Source organism: Rhineura floridana, chromosome 21 (genome assembly GCF_030035675.1).
Source record: "Rhineura floridana isolate rRhiFlo1 chromosome 21, rRhiFlo1.hap2, whole genome shotgun sequence".
NCBI classification, from domain to species: Eukaryota; Metazoa; Chordata; class Lepidosauria; order Squamata; family Rhineuridae; genus Rhineura; species Rhineura floridana.
Window position 1 is genome coordinate 14,275,118 of NC_084500.1, and position 19,696 is coordinate 14,294,813.

The 19,696-nt window shown below is 46.3% G+C and overlaps 2 protein-coding genes across 15 annotated transcripts in view; one reads left to right on the forward strand and one right to left on the reverse strand.

Annotated features, from left to right (window-relative positions):
• Positions 1-1,598: 1,598 nt before the first annotated feature.
• Positions 1,599-12,302, reverse strand: PIGW (phosphatidylinositol glycan anchor biosynthesis class W). 8 transcript variants are annotated; one of them, XM_061604821.1, is made up of 3 exons: positions 12,015-12,302; positions 9,924-10,053; positions 1,599-4,874 (listed from the first exon to the last, which is right to left on the reverse strand). In XM_061604821.1, exon 3 carries the CDS (start codon positions 4,850-4,852, stop codon positions 3,341-3,343), a length of 1,512 nt encoding a protein of 503 aa, XP_061460805.1. In that variant the 5' UTR covers positions 4,853-4,874; positions 9,924-10,053; positions 12,015-12,302; the 3' UTR covers positions 1,599-3,340. The 8 variants fall into 8 exon arrangements, with proteins under 8 accessions (XP_061460805.1, XP_061460801.1, XP_061460802.1 ...); XM_061604817.1 differs by having other exon boundaries at positions 11,951-12,302; XM_061604818.1 differs by having other exon boundaries at positions 9,843-10,053; positions 11,951-12,302.
• The window catches only part of MYO19 (myosin XIX), a 35,503-nt gene continuing 26,166 nt past the window's right edge, over positions 10,360-19,696 (forward strand). The window contains exon 1 of one of the 7 annotated variants that reach the window (XM_061604804.1): positions 10,360-10,477. The gene's annotated coding sequence lies outside the window, so the exon portion shown is untranslated. Of the gene's footprint in view, positions 10,478-10,985; positions 11,009-11,533; positions 11,691-11,755; positions 12,353-14,230; positions 14,296-18,817; positions 18,907-19,696 lie in introns of those variants that run through there. The other 6 variants (XM_061604807.1, XM_061604803.1, XM_061604809.1 and 3 more) reach the window with 6 other exon arrangements.

The following is a 19,696-nucleotide window of genomic DNA, read 5'->3' on the forward strand; positions in this document are numbered from 1 at the left end:
TTTCCTCAGTAATTCCAGCCCATTGATGGTTGGCTGCCCTTTTCTTCCAGCTCTACAATCTATTTTTTGACGTGCAATGATCCTCGCTTTTAGCCTGGCCAGTTTTCATGCTGTCCTCTGCTTTATTCTGTACATCATCACTTTGTGCTAGTGTTGGGACGATCCTGACACACCCACAGCAAGAAAATTGAACAAATTCTACATGTACACAGAATGTGAGGATCCTGCATGAATGCGCATCTCATTGCATATACTTGGGAGTTGGATCATAACTTGATGGTGCATCATAGGCCAGATGAACACGCAAATATCGGGGTACATTTGTCTCAGTGTACACAACTTTTCACACACAAGTGACTTCTGCTGCTTAGGAATTTTGTAACCACAAAAGCAATTATCAGTATGTCCCAAAAGGAAGCCTCTTTATTTGGGCAAGTATTTTATGGATGGGTAAAAAATGTGAATGTACTGCCTTCATTATGGCGACCCTATGAATGGGGTTTTCATGAGACTGAGAGGCAGTGACTGGCTCAAGGTCACCCAGTGAACTTCATGGCTATGTGGGGATTCGAACCCTGGTCTCCCAGGTCATAGTCCAACACCTTAACCACTACACCACACTGGTGGATGGGTAAGGGCTTCTTTAGTGGCTTAGATTGCAATCCTATAACACTTGTCTGGGAGTAACTATCCATGGGACTGCACTGACCCCCTCTCCTCTCTCTCTCTCACACACATGCATGATCCAAACCAAGCTGGGGAACTATCAGGCATTAGCAGCCGTAGAAAGTCCCAGCTTCAATCCCCAGCACCTCCAGGTAGGGTTGGGAATGTCCCGTCTCAAACCCTAGATAGCTGCTGCCAGTCAGTGTAGACAGTACTGAACTAGATGGGCCAATGGCAGCTTCCTAGGCCTCTAAGGGGAGGACCATAGCTCAGTGGCAGAGTGCCTGCCTTGCATGCAGGTCTCAAGCTGAATCCCAGCATTACATCTCCAGACAGGGCTGGGAATGTCTCTGCCTTGTCTGAAATCTTGGAGAGCCATTGCCAGTCGGTGTAGGCAAATACTGAGTAGGTCTGACTTTGTATAAGGCAGCTTCCTTTGTTAAATTAGTTCTTAATTCAGAACTATGAGGACTGGAATCTTGCTTTATTTTGAAGAGGAGAGATGTAGCTGAGTGGTAGAGCATCTGCTGTGCGTGCAGAAAGCCTCAGGTTGAATCCCTGACATCTCCAGGTAAGCCTGGAAGAGACCCCTGCCCGAAACCCTGGGGAGCTGCTACCAGTCGGTGTAGACAATATTGAGCTAGAAGGACCACCGGTCTGACTCTTGATAAGGCAGCTTCCTATGCACTATGATTTTGATACAAAAATGTTAAATGTTAGTTCAAAAATATGGTTAGGGAAGAACTACGTACCTCACAAACAACATACGGTGTACTAGCAACTCTAAGGCAGCTATTTCCTCTGGCCAGGGACGATTATGTGCTTAGAGACAATGTAACAACCGCAGTTAATTGTCAGACTCATTCATTCAGTGTGGAATGACTTACTTTATTGCGAGCTTGGAAAATGGCAGGCTATCCCATAATGACTTTTGCTGGCCATGATTCTGCTGTGAATTGGTCATTGTTAAGCCTGTGACATCAGAAATGAGAGCCAATTAGGCTTCATTTGCTGCGGTATTTGCTGGCTGAATTCCTCCCCACACCCTTAGCCAATGGCAAACTAATCCCGTTTATGATGGCAGACAGGCAGTTTCCAGAATCCCATGCAGAATCAACATGGCAGTCTTCAACTCTCTTATATCAGGCTGGGAAAGGTGGCTTTCCATGCCGGCCTGTGATGGATGATGGGCAATATTTACAATTCTCTATTAGAGGTGGGCGAATCTGTTAATGTCAGTCTCTCTCCATTTCCCAAATTTAAGTTCACATTTCCACATCACTTTCAATTTTTCAAAAAACCTTCATGGAAATTCATCAGCACTTTAGTGCAAATTTCCCATAATATATTTTTTTGGTAGGCAATTTTGCCTAATACATTCATTTTCGCAAAGCAACATTCCCTAATATAATTCATTATCATATGTCATTTTCACTAATAAACTAGGAGCTTTAAACGAGGAGCTTCCACAGCACAGGGGATGAATACTTATGCAAGCAACATGCTTCAGTTTTTTATGTTTCTTACAAACATTTCCCAACATAAAATCAATGTCACTTTACAATAATTGATTTTGAGTTTCAGTGTTTCAAAGTAAAATATACAGAACGAAATTACAATGTACCATTCAGTAATATGAGAGCATTGATCAGGGGTCTGATTACTTTTGCGAGGCACTGTATACATAGCTTTGATGCAATTCACTTACAAATTATAACCACTTTCTGCTGACTAGATCCACTGTTCACCTCCGAGTATTTTTTTTCCATTCATACACATAACACACACGCCACTTTCAGTTACTGTATATGCATTTGTCTAGATTGCAAGAAATGGATCCAACTCTCCTCATGCCAAAGTCTTTTTTTTAATGGTTGGATTTCTCCATGCATTTTGACATAAACATATTTTAAATTAAATGCGGTAAAAGCAGCACTGAGCCTGGAAGGACGTATGCCCCTTCAGACATCCTTTTATTGTGCATTCATGATTTGTGCTCATGATGGCGTCAGGATGGTTACACATGGTCCCACTTTCAATACAGTTTGTGCCTGCAAACATTTCAGACATGCTGCTTCATTTCCAACTGGTGCTAAAACTGGAACCTTCTGAAATTCTGTAACTTTATACCACATGTTCTGGGGATTGTTGTGACAAGAGACAAGTAGACTTATTGTCTGGTCCGTTAGGGCGACTGGAGCACTGCCCCACCAACCTTAGTGTGTCTTCAGCCAGTTACCGCCAGAGTGCCTGCCTCCTTACTTAACAACCAGCCCAGGGGACGGCACTGCCTATCACCTTCCTCCTCCTCAGTCTCAGTGTTGCTCTTTTAGAACTCAGCAGGGAAAAAGATGAGCTATGATCGACTTACTCTGCCTGTCATTGGCTCTGGCGCCACCTACTGTTTGGGCTCCCTGCCTTCCCTCCTACCAGTTGCAGTGGGCACCAGCCACCGAGTTGGATCTTTGGTCCTGGTGCTGCATACACATATAAAGGCATTACACTTTATCACATCAAACTTCAGTTTAAAATGACCACGGTCTGTGCCAGGCCCCTTAAATAACTCAGTATAATAGTTTCCAATCTGACCAGCAGGCATGCAAGAGTGTCATGAAAACCAGTGCCCTGCAGGCAAAAAAAATAATGATACAACTTTATTTTTTTTTAACAAAGATTACCACCACTTTAAGGTTATATTTCTTGCTTGCAATATATGCATAACCAAACAGTTTGAAAACATATATAGGTGCAGGACAAACATAGCCCCGAGTGTGTTGCTGTGAATCGTGTCCACCACCATATTCACAAGGCCAGTCAAGACATTTGCTAGTAAGAAATATAACAGCTGGTTTTTGTTCACAGCACTGATCAGGCACCCACTCCGAAGCACTGTTTTCCCATCCTTGGTCTCCAGCTCACGTTTTTTATTCGTCACCGACTCTGTAAAATTCCAGCTGCAAGGAATGCTAGCTCCATCCACCAGAAGCTTTGAAAAAAACAGAAGAAGATCACCCACCAAAAAACAACTCAGGAGAAATAGACAGTGAGCAACAACCCACACACAAAAAGAGAGATTCGCCATCCGTCGGGATACAGTGTCTATGTAGGTTTGAGTTATATAAAGACAGATAAAGAGAAGGAAAACTGCAAATAAGAAATTGCAGATCACGCCAAACCACTCTCTCACTGAGCTCCTCCTCTTCAACAAATATAAGCCCACTTGTACGCTAGCCATGTAAATGGCTAAGTAGCCAATGACAGAAAAGATGCCCTCTCTGTTGGCATTGAAAAACCCAGCCCGTGAATCTTGGCCATCGCTCCCATGCAAGATGAACTTCTTCAGAGGTGTAACGTCAAGGAAAAATTCATAAACCACAGCAAGGGTCACTGCAATGATCCACGCTTTGTGCACAGGGAATACTGTCAAGAGCAGTGATGCGGCCATCCGTACAATGGCTAAAGTGAAGAAAAAGTTCCAGTGAACACCATATTCTGAGACATGTTCGTAGTACTCAACAGCCTTGACACTCATCACCCGGCCAAAGCCAAGAAGCAGTAAAGGCCACACGGCAAAAAGTTGTCTGGCGAGATAAGAGACTTTGTGCTGCACCATGCCAGGCTTCAGCCTAACCTCTGGACAAACCACAGCGTTTCCAAAAACAAACGCCCCCACACCAAAATCCATCACCCCTGTTCCGTAGGTCTCCGTCTTGGCATACCGTCGGGGATACTGGGGAAAATCCACAGCCAGAATACTGATGGACGTCAGGATGTTGATGAACACTCGGAACACCGTTATCGAAGGAATGTACTCAGGTTCCAAGCTTGTCCCCAGGAAATCGCTTTGGATTTGCTTAATCGGCACTCTCACGTAATTGGTTCTCCGACTGTATATGATAGAAACCAAGCCAACACAGAACGCTGTAATGGAGAGTATCACCAAAGGGAGGACAGAAGCCAAAACCGTGCAGGAAAACACCGGCGGGACGACTAAGACCATGAAGTCTAGAAGAAAATGAACACTCGCTGACTGTAATGGTCTCCCATGGAAGAGAAAATACAGGATCAACAGAAGTCCCCTAGAAAGTAGACATAACGGCGCTAGGGGTAAACCAACAGAGATCTCCAACAAGGTAGTTCCATTCAAGTTACTTATAAAGTCTTCTTTTACCAGCATTTGTGACATTTTTTCTGCCTCTGAGATGACACTAAGAAAAGGGGGGGAAAGCAAGGTTAGCGGCAAGGAAACAACAGAAATTAAGGATGGGCAACTGAGTCTACTCTACCTCAAGGCAAATTCTCACCTTTCCAAGACAGGAAAGGGAAGGAGCTGTAGCTCAGTGGTTAGGGCAGCCTTTCCCAATCAGTGTGCCTCCAGATGTTGTTGGACCACAACTCCCATCAGCCTCAGCCAGCATTGCCAATGGTCAGGAAAGATGGGAGTTGTGGTCCAACAACATCTGGAGGCACACTGGTTGGGAAAGGCTGGTTTAGAGCATCTGCTTCAAATGCAGATGCTCCCAGGTTCAGTCTCTGGCATCTCCAGTTAGGGTTGTGAGAAACCTCTGTCTGAACCCCTGGAGAACCACTGCTAATCAGTGTAGACTGTAGATAAAACTGAGTTGGATGTGACTTGGCTATTGTCCTGTTACATTAGGTTGGGCTGAAATCGTGAGGAGCCACTGCCAGTCAACCTTTGACCCTATAGATGTTGCTGAACTACAACTCCCATCAGCCCCAGCCAGCATGTCCAAAGGCCAGGGGTGATGGGAGTTGTAGTTCAGCAACATCTGGAGAGCCAAAGGTTCCCCACACTGGATGTAGATGATACTGTGCTTGACAGACTCAATATAAGGCGTCTTCCTAATTGTCTGGCTCCCACCACCACCCCCAGGAGGAAGGAGAGGCAAGAGAAATGGCAGCAAGCTGCAACAGGGGAGCAATAACCTTTTACCTGCTTGTCGCCCTCCTCCACAGTCAACATAATTTCAGTTTTCTGGCACTTTCATAGAGCGGGGAGGGCGGCTTATGGGCTTCCCTTGGTGAATTCTGACTTTTAGACTGTGTTTATGTATATGTTTATGGATATTGTTTATGTATTTTGCTTTGTAAATTAATTGGGTAAGTTTTTTTATTGTACCTTGTGTATTCTATTGTAAACGGCTTTGAGATCTTTTAGATAGTAAGCGGTCTATAAATGGAAATAATAATATAAGGCATCTTCCTATGTTCCTAATTGTAACTTGGGGAAGGGCCGTAGCTCAGTGGCAGAGCATCTGCTTTGCATTCAGAAGGTCCAAGGTTCAATCCCCGGCATCTCAGGCAGGGCTAGGAATTTCCCCTGTATGAAATCCTGAAGAGCCGCTGCCGGTCAGTGTAGACCAAAGGTAGACAACACAGTACCATTTAGATGCTTTGGACTACAATTCCCATCAGGCTCAGCCAACGTGGCCAATGGCTGGGATGATGGCAGTAGTAGTCCACAACATCTGGAGGTGGACTGATGGTCTGACTCAATATAAGACGGGTTCCTTCATTCCTATGAAGGCTCATGAGCCGGTTATACAGCCTCCAGCCTCCACTCAACTGCCACATTGAATGCACAGCTCTATCTACAGGGCACCCTATTCATAGATGGAACAAAGGAAGGAGATGCTGTTGCTTAGCAACCAACATCCTTCGAGAAAAGGGCTAGCTGGCCCAGGGCACGGTCCCTAGGAATATAGGAATCTACTGAGGAAGCCATAGGTCCATCTAGCTCAGTACTGTCTTTGCTGACCGGCAGCGGCAGCTCTCCAAAGTTTCAGATGGGACACTCGCAGCCCTACCTGGAGAGGCCAAGGACTGAACCCTGGGACCTTCTGCATGCAAAGCAGAAGCTCTGCCATTGAGGGTGGAGGTGGAGAAAGACAGTAGCAATGGCATGGCCCATGGGCTCAAAAGCACAGGAACAGGCAGGAAGGTGCAGTGGTCACAGGCGACACATCCTTTTGGATGGGCTCCTTTCGGGAGGAAGGGTGGGATATACATTTGATAAATGAGAAAAGAGGCAGTGGTGGAAGGGACCACAGCTCAATGGCAGAGCTCCTCCTTTGCATGCGGAAGGTCCCAGGTCCAAACCCCGACATCTCTGGTTAAAAAAAAACAGGCAGCAGGCGATGAAAAAGGGCTTGGCTTGAGAATAAGAAAGCAGCCACCAGGCTACACTGGCCTAGATTAAAGGTAGGGAACCCTTTTCAGCCCAAGGGCCATTTTCCTTAGCAGGGAACCTCCCAGGGGCCACCTGTCAGGGCTGGGCAAGGCTCGCAACAAAGAGGGGGTGAGGCGGCAGAGCTGACGTCATCTTTTTAAGAGTAGGCTGGGGAGGCAGCGTGACTTAGGGAAGGTCCTCCATAACTGCATTATAAGAACAGTTAACTTTAAGAACTTGTCTGAGCTGGCTTTTCCCTCCCCCCCTTCCTTTATCCTCTTCTGACATGTCTTTTTTTACATTGTCAGCCTCAGGGCAGGAATCGTCTTGGTATCGTAAGTGGCTCCAAGAGTCTTTTCGGCTAATTGGCGGGATATAAATAAAAATGTTTCTATGATGACATCATTTTCTCTGCTCATGACAGGGACAAAGAGTTCACAGGCAACGAGCAGCTCACAATATATTTTAACTGCTCTTTCTACCAGCAGTCACAAAACACACAAGAAATTAAAAGAGTTTACCTAGGGGCCACCGGCAGAGCATACCATAGGATTCCGACATGTACCAACCTTTATTCGGCCATCCCAAGACAAACTTCTGAAAAGAAGGGTTTGTTTCTTTTTTCTAAAGTCAGATCAAGCATACTTAGCATACTTCCTCTAGTAAAATTACTGCAGTGAAATTATTAATATTAATTTGCTCAGCATCCTCAATGTACATAACAGCTTTACTGATGAACATAACACAAAGCGCCCCTCCAAACATCTTTTTAGAAATTTGCATTCATTATTATTTGTGCCAACAATGGCATTGGGGTGGTTATACACAATCCCACTTTCACTACTGTTTGTGTCTACAGAACAAACAAATGCCTTCATTTCCAACCGGTGCATGTCCCAGAGCTTCCTGCTGAAATCCTGTAACTTTTCATACCACAATTCACCTGCTGCCTTCATTTTCCCCCTAGAAACTTTTTCACAATCTGCATCTTTGCACTAGGCAAGTGTCAGCTTGTCAGGGAGAGGCTTTCTCTGCATAAGGAACTAAAAAGACAAGAGTCTAACCGCGCCCTTGCCTCTTAGCCTCACAAGATCTTTTGAAACGGCAGATTTATCTTTCAGCATCGCAAGTCTGCAAGAAGGCGATGTGTTAGTTTCAGTTACAACTCAGGATCATCCTTGGTAAAAGACACATGCCAGTAGCCAAAGAAACTCTTTGACTGGCCCTTTTGAGTCTCTTCCCCTCAGCCTGCAAGTTAAACAGAGACTTGTTTGGAGACTTGCAGGTGGACATAGATGAGCTAGGATGGACCAACGGGCTGACACAGTATAAGGCAGATTTCTATATCCCTGCATAAGAAGAGCCCTGCAGCTGGGTCAGGCCAGTGGCCCATCTGGTCCAGCCACCTGTTTTGACAGCAGCCCACCAGATGCCCAAGTGGGAAGCCCACAAGCAGGACCTGAGCCACAACAGCACTCTCCCTGCTTGTGATTTACTTATTATTTATTCATTTATTAGATTTATATCCCGCCCTTCCTCCCAGTAGGAGCTCATTGTGATTGGCAGCTCATTGTGACAAATCTGCAGATTCCCTGCAACTGGTATCCGGAAGCATACTGCCTCCTACAGTGGAGGCCAAACAATAGCCGTCACGATTATCGATAAGATTTATTTATTTACTTTGTGGGTGTGGGTATAATTGATTTTATCCATATACGAAGAACCTAACTTGACACATCAGAGACAAACATTCTTTCCAATGTTACAAACGAATAAGTAGGAACACCAAACCAATCCTGTCGTACCAAATAATGGTTTATGAGATTGGGGGAGGGGAGACCTGCAGCTCTCCAATGTCGCTGGACTACAGTTCCCGACATCATAAGAACACAGGAAGCTGCCTTATAATGAGTCAGACCATTGGTCCACCTAGCTCAGTATTGTCAACACTGACTGGCAGTGGCTCTCCAGCATTTCAGACAGGGAGTCTTTCCCAGCCCTATTTGGAGATGCCAGGGATTGAACTAGAGGCCTTCTGCACGCCAAGCAGGTGCTCTTCCACTGAGCTACGGCTCTTCCTTATGCCGAATTCCTGACCACTGGCCACACTGGTTAGGGCTGATGGAGATTTGGAGTCCACAAGAGCCCCATCGCTGGTTTACGAGTACAAGCCACAGCAAACCCTGGACTCGCACACTCCCCACCTGCCCTCTCCTGATGTGGCCGCAAGGAGGAGTTCAGAAGCTTCCACTTCCACTGCAGATTGACCGCAATTTAGCATTCTGTCTGAACCCTAAACTGTGGTTAATCTTAACTATGGCTGATAGAATGCCATGAAGCTTGCTTCAAGGGAAGTGGACATAGAACTGCAGCCTAAGTACATGAAAGTCCATCCTCAAATGCTCCTGTCCTCTCCTATACTTGAAATTTTGATTCTTAGCATCTTGGGGCAGAGACCTTTCTCCCTCACTCATTCACTGTTAGCATCTTGGGACAGAGACCTCTGTTTCTCTCTCTCTTCCTCCCTCCTGCTGTTAGCATCTTGGGACAGAGACCTCTGTTTCTCTCTCTCTCTCTCTCTCTCTCTCTCTCTCTCTCGCTCTGTTAGCACCTTGGGGCAGAGACCTCTCTCGCCCACTCCGTTCACTGTTTAAAACATCAGATACATTGATGGCTGCTCTGTTAGGTTTTGCTCATTTCCATCTTTCCTGTCCACCCCATCTCTTTTTGTATCACATCTGTCAGACTGCACGCTGTTCTTTTAAAACTATAAACTGCCTTGAGCTCATTGGAAGAAAAGGCAGTATTTATCACTGCAGTTAGCAAATAATTGCATTCGTACAAATGATAATGCAGGCATTCATCCAAACCCTATAGTTCCAGGAGAAAATATAGACTCTGCAAAGGTTTAAGCCACTTGTCAAAAGCTCTACAAATACACTTACAGAAACTGGAAAACATACAGCAGAAATGTTGAAAGAATTACCTGCATTAGTCAATATATGGAGGTTAACTTTTAACAAAGAAAAAAAAGAAAATTTGTTTGGCTAAATCAAAAAATTCTCACCATAAAGGTGCAGCCTGCAGAGGTTGGGTCAGAGCAGATCTTTGCTCTTTCTTTGAGGAAAAAATGCATTCAAAACACAGGTATACAATTCCTTCTTCACTCTCGTTTTACTTCCTTCTGCCATAGTCCGCTGGAAAAAAAAAAGGTAAATAAGGGATCGGTTTCCAGATGACATTTTCATCAGAGCAAGTAGCCTGCTAAACCAGATTGCCTGATTCATCAGACCATGCAACCATTGCCGTGTTTGTTATAAAGATTACTATTATTACTAATAGCACCTAAAAGATAGTAAAAAGAAAGGGGGGGAGAATTGCATCCTGGTCCTATTCCTGTGATAACAGGAACATGGCAGGCAAATATTCAACAAGCGAAGCACCCCCAGCATCGTGAAGCTGTTAAAAGCCACACAGGAGCCTTACAGGGCAGAAGGAGAAGAAAAAAGAGAATTGGGAGTCCAACAACTTCTGGGGGGCTCTCCAACTCTGCCGTGCAGAAGGGCCTTAGCTCAGAGGTGGCATGCAGAAGGTCCCAGATTGAATCCCCAGCATCTCCAGGTAGGGCTGGAAAAGACTCCTGCCTGCAACCCTGGAGAGTCAGTGCAGATGGGCTTGACAATCAGACTGAATGCAACTTCCTGTGTCCTTATTGAAACCAGGTCTTAATTCATGTGGACTGGAACCTTGCTTTATTTTTTAGGAGAAGAGCTGTAGCTCAGTGGTAGAGCCTCTGCTTTCCATTTAGAAAATCCCAGGTTCAATCCTTGGCATTTTTTTTAAAAAAATGTTTTAAATACAGTATGTTTTATAGATATTTTGAAGTGTTTTGTTGTTTGTTTGCTGCCCTGGGCTCCTGGAAGGAAGGATGGGATGTAAATTTAATCAACAACAACAATAATCTCCAGGGTTGGGAATGTTCTCTGCCTGAAACCCTAGAGAGCAGCTACCAGTCAGTGCAGACAGTACTGAGCTAGATGGACCAATGGTCAAACTCGGTATAAAGCCGTTTCCTGTGTTTCTCCTTGTTGGGGGTGCAGTGGAAATCTGTCCCCTTTATTCAACTAGCTCATCTGTGTCATCTCTATGAAGGTAATTATTGGCAACCATGTTTATTCACCAGAGAGTGCAGAACAATTCATAATGGAGATGCCACGTACTTTATTACTTTATTTATGATGCCTTGATAATGTTACTGTACACCATGCTTCTTTTTAATGAGCTGCCTCTTTATAAATACTAGCATAAATAAAAACAAATTTAAAAAGTGCATGCACTGCCAATCTCCGCCTCAAATCTGCAGCAACCAAAGGCGTTCCACCGCCTGGGTTCGGTCTACACCCCCCCACCCCATTTCAACCGAAGATTGTTCTGTTGAAGGTTTCTCCTCCAATAAGAAAACTCCCTAGCGAGCAAAACAAACAAACAAAAAACACTAGCGGATTAGGGAGACAGAAGTAACCAAGCCTTCTTTTTACTGTGCTAGCTTTCTACTTGCAGGGGCTTTAAAAAAAACTAAAATAGAGGAACTTTTTATTCCTCCCCCCCTCGCAGTTACTCGAAGTGGGGCAGCTCATTGCCCCCAGCTGCTCCCAGCGAAGAGCAACCCGGGAATTTCCCAGTCTTCACGTGGGTCCGATCCTGCAAGCGGGCGTCTCCTTCCCGGCGTCCGCGATCCGATGCCCGCTTTCTGGGGCGTAAGAGCCCCATTGACTGTAGCGGAAGTTCCTTCCGAGTAAGCATGCGTTAAAGTTTCATGGAACCCGATATACAGGTACTTCTGAGTAGACACGGATCGGATCGGGGGCTGCCGAACCGCACATAGTTTCTCGGGAGTATGCCTCACTGAATTCCGCGGGGCCTCCTCCCGTGTAAAGCATGCGTGGCTGGGATTCGGCGGCAAGGCAGCGATCTCAGGCGCCTCTTCTTGCAGGCAAGCCCCCTACGAACCCAGCGAGACTGATTTCTGAGGAAAACAGGCGTAAGGATTCTCGGGACGTGAATGAAAGAAAGCGCGTAGCCCCTCTGACTTACTTCCGGGAACACACGCACAGGGTGGGGAGGGGGTCGCCAGATTGCAAATCCCACGTGTGCCTACCCGCGGGTGAGCCCTACCGACTCCTAGGGACCTCCCCGCGAGGAAGCCTGCGTGGGACTGGGCTGTACAGGCTGCCATCGTGGGCGCGCTTGAGAGTCATTCCCTTCCGAGGCCAGCAGGACCGAGCTTCGTTCAGTCCGGATCTTGCAAGCCCTCCCAGTTCAAACTCGGCAGCCTCCGCCTCCAGCTCCGCCTTTCCACGGGACTGGCTGAATGTCCTTAGCCTCTTCTTCCCGGCTCATTCTGGAGGACGTTTGCTTGCTTTCCGTTTTATCTTCGCCGGTTCCTTCGGTCCTGGCCTTTTCCCCATTTTCCTTGCATTCATATATATGAGACGGGTGAGTCTAATGAGCCTGAAATGCTTATCTCTGATTTCTTTTCTGTTTTGCTAATACTTACAGGTATGTCTTTCTCCTCCCCACCCTCGACTCGATCCCAAAGTTTAAAAATGGAAATAGCCTGCCTTTAAGTCGATCCCGACTTATGGCGACCCTATTAATAGGGTTTTCATGGTAAGCGGTATTCAGAGGGGGTTTCCCCTTGCCTCCCTCTGAGGCCAGTCCTCCCCAGCTGGCTAGGGCCTGCTCAGTTTGCCACAGCTGCACAGCTCCTTGTCCACAACTGCCAGATGGGGCACAGAAGCTGCCAGTCAGTGTCGACAGTGCTGAGCTAGATGGACCAACAGTCTGGCCCAGTATCACATAATGTCCTGGGTTCCTATGAAAGGACCTCTTAGGGACAAAACACCTGATTTTTTTCCAATCCTCCAGTCTCCTTCTCTCAAATTTATATATTGCTGCTTTTTCATTATGCTGCTCTTTTTATTTTAACTGTTTTTTGGTCTGCTTTGACCTGGCTGTGGTAAGCCACCCACAGGCACTTGCTTTAAGGGTGGAGTAGACCCTTCTATAATAATTAAAATGCTATTAATTTTAAGTATCCCTGGTTTGAATCCTCTTCCACGCCAGCTGGTGCCCTCCTATTCAACTTTGCATGGGTACCTTTTCAGATTTCTTTTAATCAGCTTTTAAAGCTGGGGTGGGGGAACCTGTGGCCCTCCAGATGTTGCTGAACAACAACTCCCATCAGCCCCACCAAGAATGGCCAATGGCCGGGGATGATGGGAGTTGTCGTTCAGCAACATCTGGAGGGCCACGGGTTCCCCACACCTGTTTTAAAGGACAATTCCACAATCATCAATTTTAGCTGCTACACAGTGGGGAGGAGAGCCTGGCTGGGAGTCCAGAGCCTGTGAGTTCAAATCTCCTGGGCATCCTGTCTCTTGGGCATCAAGGGCCAGCTAAAGATCACCCCCACAGCGAGTACCTCAGGGGTGATGTGCCCTGCCACCTGTGCAGCCGTGGGCAAGTTGCAGAGTCCCAAGGAGCCCAGTTGCCCCCCAGCTGGCAGTTGCGGACAAGGAAGGGGCTGGCTTGTGCAACTGTGGCAAACTGAGCAGGCCCTAGCTAGCTGGGGAGGACTGGCCTCAGAGGCAGGCAAGGGGAAACCCCCTCTGAATACCGCTTACCATGAAAACCCTATTCATAGGGTTGCCATAAGTTGGGATCGACTTGAAGGCAGGCTATTTCCATTTTCATCAATACTAGTCTGTAATTTAGACATGTTTGTCTGGGAGTAAGCCCACTGAATATAGTGGGGCTTGCTTCTGAGTAAATATGCATAGGATTGCACTACTAGAATATTAAGAAGTTCTGGATTTGGAGGATTTTTGTTTGTTTTCATGGTTTGGTGTCCTTGAATCTATAAAGATCAGGCATAAATTTCAGCCAGGGTGGGAAGCATTTGGCCCTCCAGATATTGCTGAACAGCAAGCATGGCCAATGGCCAGGGGTGATGGGAGTTGTAGTTTAGCAAAACACCTGAAGGACTAAAGGTTCCTCACACCTGCTTTAGTCCCTCATGGTTAGAGTGTTGAACTAGGATTAGGGACAGCCAGGTTCAAATCCCCGCTCAGCCATGGAATCGTAGTTAAAATGTACCTTAAAGGTCATCTAGTCCAACCCTGGCTCAATGCTGGATCTGTAGTGCTGGATGGAGCCACAGCATCCCTGACAGATAGCTATCCAGCCTCTGCTTAAAGCTCACTCAGTGACCTTGGACCAATTGCTTATCTCTCAGTGTTATCTACTTCACAGGGTTGTTGTGAAAGATTATTATGAAACAAAACATCCATTTTGTACCATCCTACTGTGGAGGCTTGGGGTCGGTGGGTCAGTGTCAGTGGATCTGAAGAAAGGATCAAACCCGCTGTTCAGCTTTGGTGGGTCAGATTGTTTGTTATCTGAACTGTTACCTACAGGCTTAACTGCAAGTTTCAAAACATGCCCTACTTTTGGGTAGATACTTCTTGCAGGTGAAGCTGGGGCAGAGGGGAGGGGAAGTGTAGGGAAGTTTGGCCAATAACTGGGTGAACTTTTAAGGGCCTTTGGACTTGGCTTTGTTGACACACACATGAAGGGTGCACTGCGTAAGGCAGATCCAAATACTGCAGTTTCTGTCATTCTAGCAATGTGTCGCATCCCATGCATTTATATTTTTTAAGTAAAATGTCCTTGCCAGATCAGATCAAAGTTTAGGACTTCTGCTGCAGTGGGGCCAGTCAGGTGTCTCTGGAAACCCACAAGTAGAGCATGAAGGCAGCAGCCCCAGCATTCACAGGTATACTGCCCTTCAACCTGGAGGCTCACATTGTGCTATCTTAGCTAACAGCCACAGATCAGGGGTGTGGAAGCTGTGACCCTCCAGATGTTGGAGGGCTGCAACTCCCATCATCCCTGACCATTGGCCATGCTTGCTGGGGCTGAGGGGAACTGGAGTCTTGCAACATCTGGAGGGCATCAGGTTGGGGAAAGCTGATAAACACAGGCAAATAATTTCCTACCTGTGGTCCTCCAGATATTATTGGACTCTAACTGCCATCAGCCCAAGAGAGCATGCCCAATGGCCAAGGATGATGGGAGCTGTAGTCCAGCAACATCTGAAGGCCACAGGTTCCTCATCTCTGCCCAAACTGGATAAATACGCCCATTCATAGCTAGCCATTTTGTTTGGGCTTTGACTGATCTCTTCTTCTCCTCTACCTTTACCAGCCACGCTACCTTTCCTTTATTGCTTCTGGTCTTTTCATTTTGTAAACCTGATGGCACCCCCCCTCACTTTATTGATGTGAGCTGCTTCCAAGGACAGTCATTGTCTGAAAAGAAGATTTAAAAAAAAAAGATAAATCTTGAGGAAAATATTGAGTACAGAATGCAGAAAAGCAGTATCCAGTTTTTAAAAAGAAATGAAATTTACACACCTGTAAACCAGGGATCGAGAGCCAGTGTGCTGTAGTGGTTATGGTGTTGGACTGCGAACTGGGAGACCAGGGTTCGAATCCCCACACAGCCACAAAGCTCACTGGGCGACCTTGGGCCAGTCACTGCCTCTCAGCCTCGGAGGAAGGCAATGGTAAGCCACCTCTGAATACCAGTTACCATTAAAATCCTATTCATAGGGTTGCCATAAGTTGGAATTGACTTGAAGGCAGTACATTTCCATTTTCCAAACCAGGGATCACATTTTAGGAAGCTGTCTTGTACTGAGTCACACAATGGTCCATAGCACAGTATTGTTTACATCGACTGGGAATTTCAGACAGGGGTCTTTCCCAGCCCTACATGGTGGTACCGAGGATTGAACCTGGGACTTCTGCATGGGAAGCATGTCTCTACCACTTAGCAAGACTATCCCACACATGCAAGTGCCATTGTTTGGGCTCCAGATTTTCGTTTTAAGTAAAAGCCAAGTTTCTAGCCCTTAGGAGTGTGAAGACATGCTTAAATACTTATAACGAGAATAATGGGATGGTGACAAGGAGCTGTGCTGCTTTGAATTGCTTTATGTTCCTGGTCAGCAATTATGTGATGGGGAAAGGGACAGTTGTAAGAAGGGGGAGGCAGGGGCCAGCCTCCCACCTGCCCAAGGGCCAGTTGGGTAGTCCCATTGCAACAGCTGTTCTTTGCTCTGATGTTCGTCCTGTCGGCTGACATCTTTGGACTGAATTTGACCCCAAGGTCTGCCAGTGGCTGAACCCTGATTGAAAATCTTACAATATTCTAAGCTTATTCTGAGCAATTCTTCAATGTTCACTGGTTTCTTGGTTGTCACACAGAAGTGGGAAATCATTCCTCGTCCTGCCATTGCAGAGCAATCGCATCCTCTGCCTGCCCCAAATGTTAAAAATGCAATACCTCTAAGTAAACCGGAACTATCACTAGAAGCTTAAATGACGAAACTGAGGTTATCGTACTTTGGACACATAATGAGAAGACATGATTCATTAGAAAAGACAATAATGCTGGGAAAAACAGAAGGGAGTAGAAAAAGAGGAAGACCAAACAAGAGATGGGTTGATTCCATAAAGGAAGCCACAGACCTGAACTTACAAGATCTGAATAGGGTGGTTCATGACAGATGCTCTTGGAGGTCACTGATTCATAGGGTCGCCATAAGTCGTAATTGACTTGAAGGCACATAACAACAAAAAACCACGTGCTAGGGACAACCAATCAGGAATGGGTGGACAACCAGTCAAGAATGGCTAACTCCCATCATGCCCTGTTTGTGAGCATCTCAGCTGTCCACTGTTGGAGACAGACTACTAGATCATGGGTTCTCAACAAGGGGGGAATTCCCCCCTGGGGGGGAATTTTAGGGTTCCGGGGGGGAATTGGGACCACTATTCAACAAAGTGTGATGCCCTGTAGATTATGTACAATCTATAAAATTGTAGTTTGTTTTTAATTTAATCTGCGACATTCAATAAAGTTTATTGAATGTCACATATTAAAATTGATTCTTGAACATGCAGCATTATTTTCATTTGCAAAATTAAATTATTATTTAAAGACCAGAAAGTGCTCCAAGAAATTCTGTTATAATATAAACTAAGAAATTTTTCTCTCACGAGAAACACCACCGTCATTCGCAAAACGTCAACATTCTATGAGAGACTATTTTGGGAAGGGGGGAATTATATTCTGAACAATGGTGAAAGGGGGGAATGGAGCAAAAGAGGTTGAGAACCACTGTACTAGATAGATTTTTGGTCTTAGCCAATGATTATTATGGTCTTAAATCTGAATGAAATATTACACATTGTTCCTCTACTTGCAATCAGAACAGTAAGGATTAGGAACCCACTGATTTTGGCAACCAGTTAAAGGTGTGTGTTTGTGCGAGGGGAAATAAATCCATGCTAACAATCTTTTATAAACATGTCAGGTTAGTTAAAGGGTAACTGTAATCCGCAAAGAAGCCAACAATGGATCTTCAGAGTTAAGCAAAGAATTGCTTTATTGTTGCTGAGGGTTTTTTTTAAATTACTGACTTCAGACATTCTACATTCCATGCCTACTGAGCATGCTCAGTCATCATTAGGCTGTTTTGAGGTCTACTCTCCTTATGTCCCCCCCTTTAGGGAGGGGTAGTTCTGCAAACCTTGATGCTTCCCCCCCCAAACCTGCTGATACTTCCCTCTGGTGTGTGGATGGGGAGCAGTACTTACTCCATAAGGAACGACACTTACCACCTGAACATCAGAACTGGACGGAATGATAGTGATCCACCAATGTTGGTTTGGCTTACTAGCCAGCCAGCAGTTGTGATTGCCACCCCTCTCCAGCATCCTTTGGAATGCCCAGAGGGCTTGTGGGAGGGCAAAGGTCTTTCCTCATTTGTATAGGGGGAGGGCAGGTATAGAGAAGTAAGATGAGTGTGGGTCTCTCCCACTGCACAGAAGGGGCTCCTGAAGTGGAAACAAGCCCTCTGGAATAGGGATCTGTGCGGTGGCTTGTGTCCTAGTTGCCAGAAGGCTGTTGCTTCTGGTGAGCTGGCGAGAGGACTTTGGATGGCTAATCAACTATCCTGTGAGTGTTGATTGATCCTTACGTAGCAAAAACAGCACCACTTACACAAAAGTAGAAGGTATAAGCCAGCTTGGGAGGGCAATAAGTTACTTAAAATTCTGTTGATTTCAGTGGGTCCAGTCTGAGTGTGGCTAATGTTGGATATCGCCTAATGTTTGCAGGAGTTCAGAAAAACAAAAACTAAAGCAGGTGTGGGGAGCCTTTGGCCCTCTAGCTATTGCTGACCGACAACCCCATCGTCCCATGCTTGCTGGGGCTGATGGGAGTTGTAGTTTCGCAACATCTGAAGATTCCACGTATCTGCTCTAAAGAGAGGGATGGTTGGCCGCCAAACGCTGAGTGTCTGCTAGGGAAGGAAAACAGAAAACATGGGGAGGGGGAAAGTGGGGACGGCATAACCAAGAAAAGGCAATGGCTGGCTGGAAGCCTGGAGCATTTTACGACGCAACATTTTGTTGTAAATTCCACTTCTAGTAGTAATAGGTGAATAATATGTGGCTACAACTTATGTTTTTGCAGAGTATAATTATTTTTGATGGGAGGAAAAATATATCTAATAACAAGAATGACCATAGGGGAAAGTTTAAAAGCAACAAAGCCCTAGCTTGAATCTTCTGGCTGCCAGTTGCAACTGGATGAAACTGGCAATCTGCAAGCGTGTTTGGGTGGCTGGTTGTTGTTTTTCCTTGCATGTAACTTTCCACTGGCCACGCCCGTGCAGAAATGTTCTGTTGTTATTTTCCCCACAGGCCTTCTTCCTCCTCCCCTCTCTCCCCACCCCCCCAAAAAAAATCTGTTTATAACAGCCTGAAAAAATCACACTGGTGGACAGAGAAAATCCTTACAAGATCTGAACACAGTGGTTCACGACAGATTCATAGGGTCACCCTAAGTCGTAATCGACTTGGAAGGCACATAACAACAACAAAACAACCCTTAATCCAAAACGGTGCCGGAATATTGTACGTGTTGCCAACAAATATTTCTCTTAACTCTGTTTTCAATTGGGGATGCGTCTTCGGGCGAGATTTTATTTTTCTTCCCTGAAGTTTAGCAAAGAGATGGGGAACCCCAAGCCCGGGGATCAAATGCGCCCCTCCAGGCCTCACTATCCGGCCCTTGGGACACTGCCTGGGCCACAGCTCTCATCGCTAAACCCAGACGCCACTGCTGGTTAGAGCACTGGAATATAGGAAGCTGCCTTTTGTTGAGTCAACTCTTGGACCGTCCAGCTCAATATTTTTCTGGGGATGGGGAACCTTAGACTCAGGGGCCAGATGTGGCCCTCTTCGGCCGCTCCTGAGGCCGCAACCGCTGCCCAGCCCTGCTTTGCCCCCTCCTTGCTTGCCTGTATGGAGGACAGAGAGGGGTGTGCGAGTGTGTATAAAAACTAGCCTATGCAGTGGTAAAATTCCCATTTGTTCCTCTGCCCGCTTTTGCCCCTGTCCCCGCCCATCACTGGCATACACCCCCAGGAAGGATGCCCAGAAGGAATGTCCCCAGGCTAAAAAACATTCCCCATCCTTGTGGTGCCAGATCAGTAAATCTCTGGGGGGAGGGACAGGCAGGGGGCCACATGCCAGTGGTAGGCGTGGCTAGAGGCAGAAGAGGGCAGAGCTTCTGGCCACACTCGCACGCTTTTCTCTGTCGTGGGGTGCCGGGAGAGCGCCAAAGGCCAGAGGGAGAGGCTTGTATTTGGCCCCTCAAGTCGAGGGTCCCTGCCCCTGCAGATAACGTCACGCAGGTTGCGAA

Excerpts from the sequence above, each read along its gene's own strand:
- PIGW (XM_061604824.1), bottom strand. The coding sequence starts at position 4,852 with ATGTCACAAATGCTGGTAAAAGAAGACTTTATAAGTAACTTGAATGGA.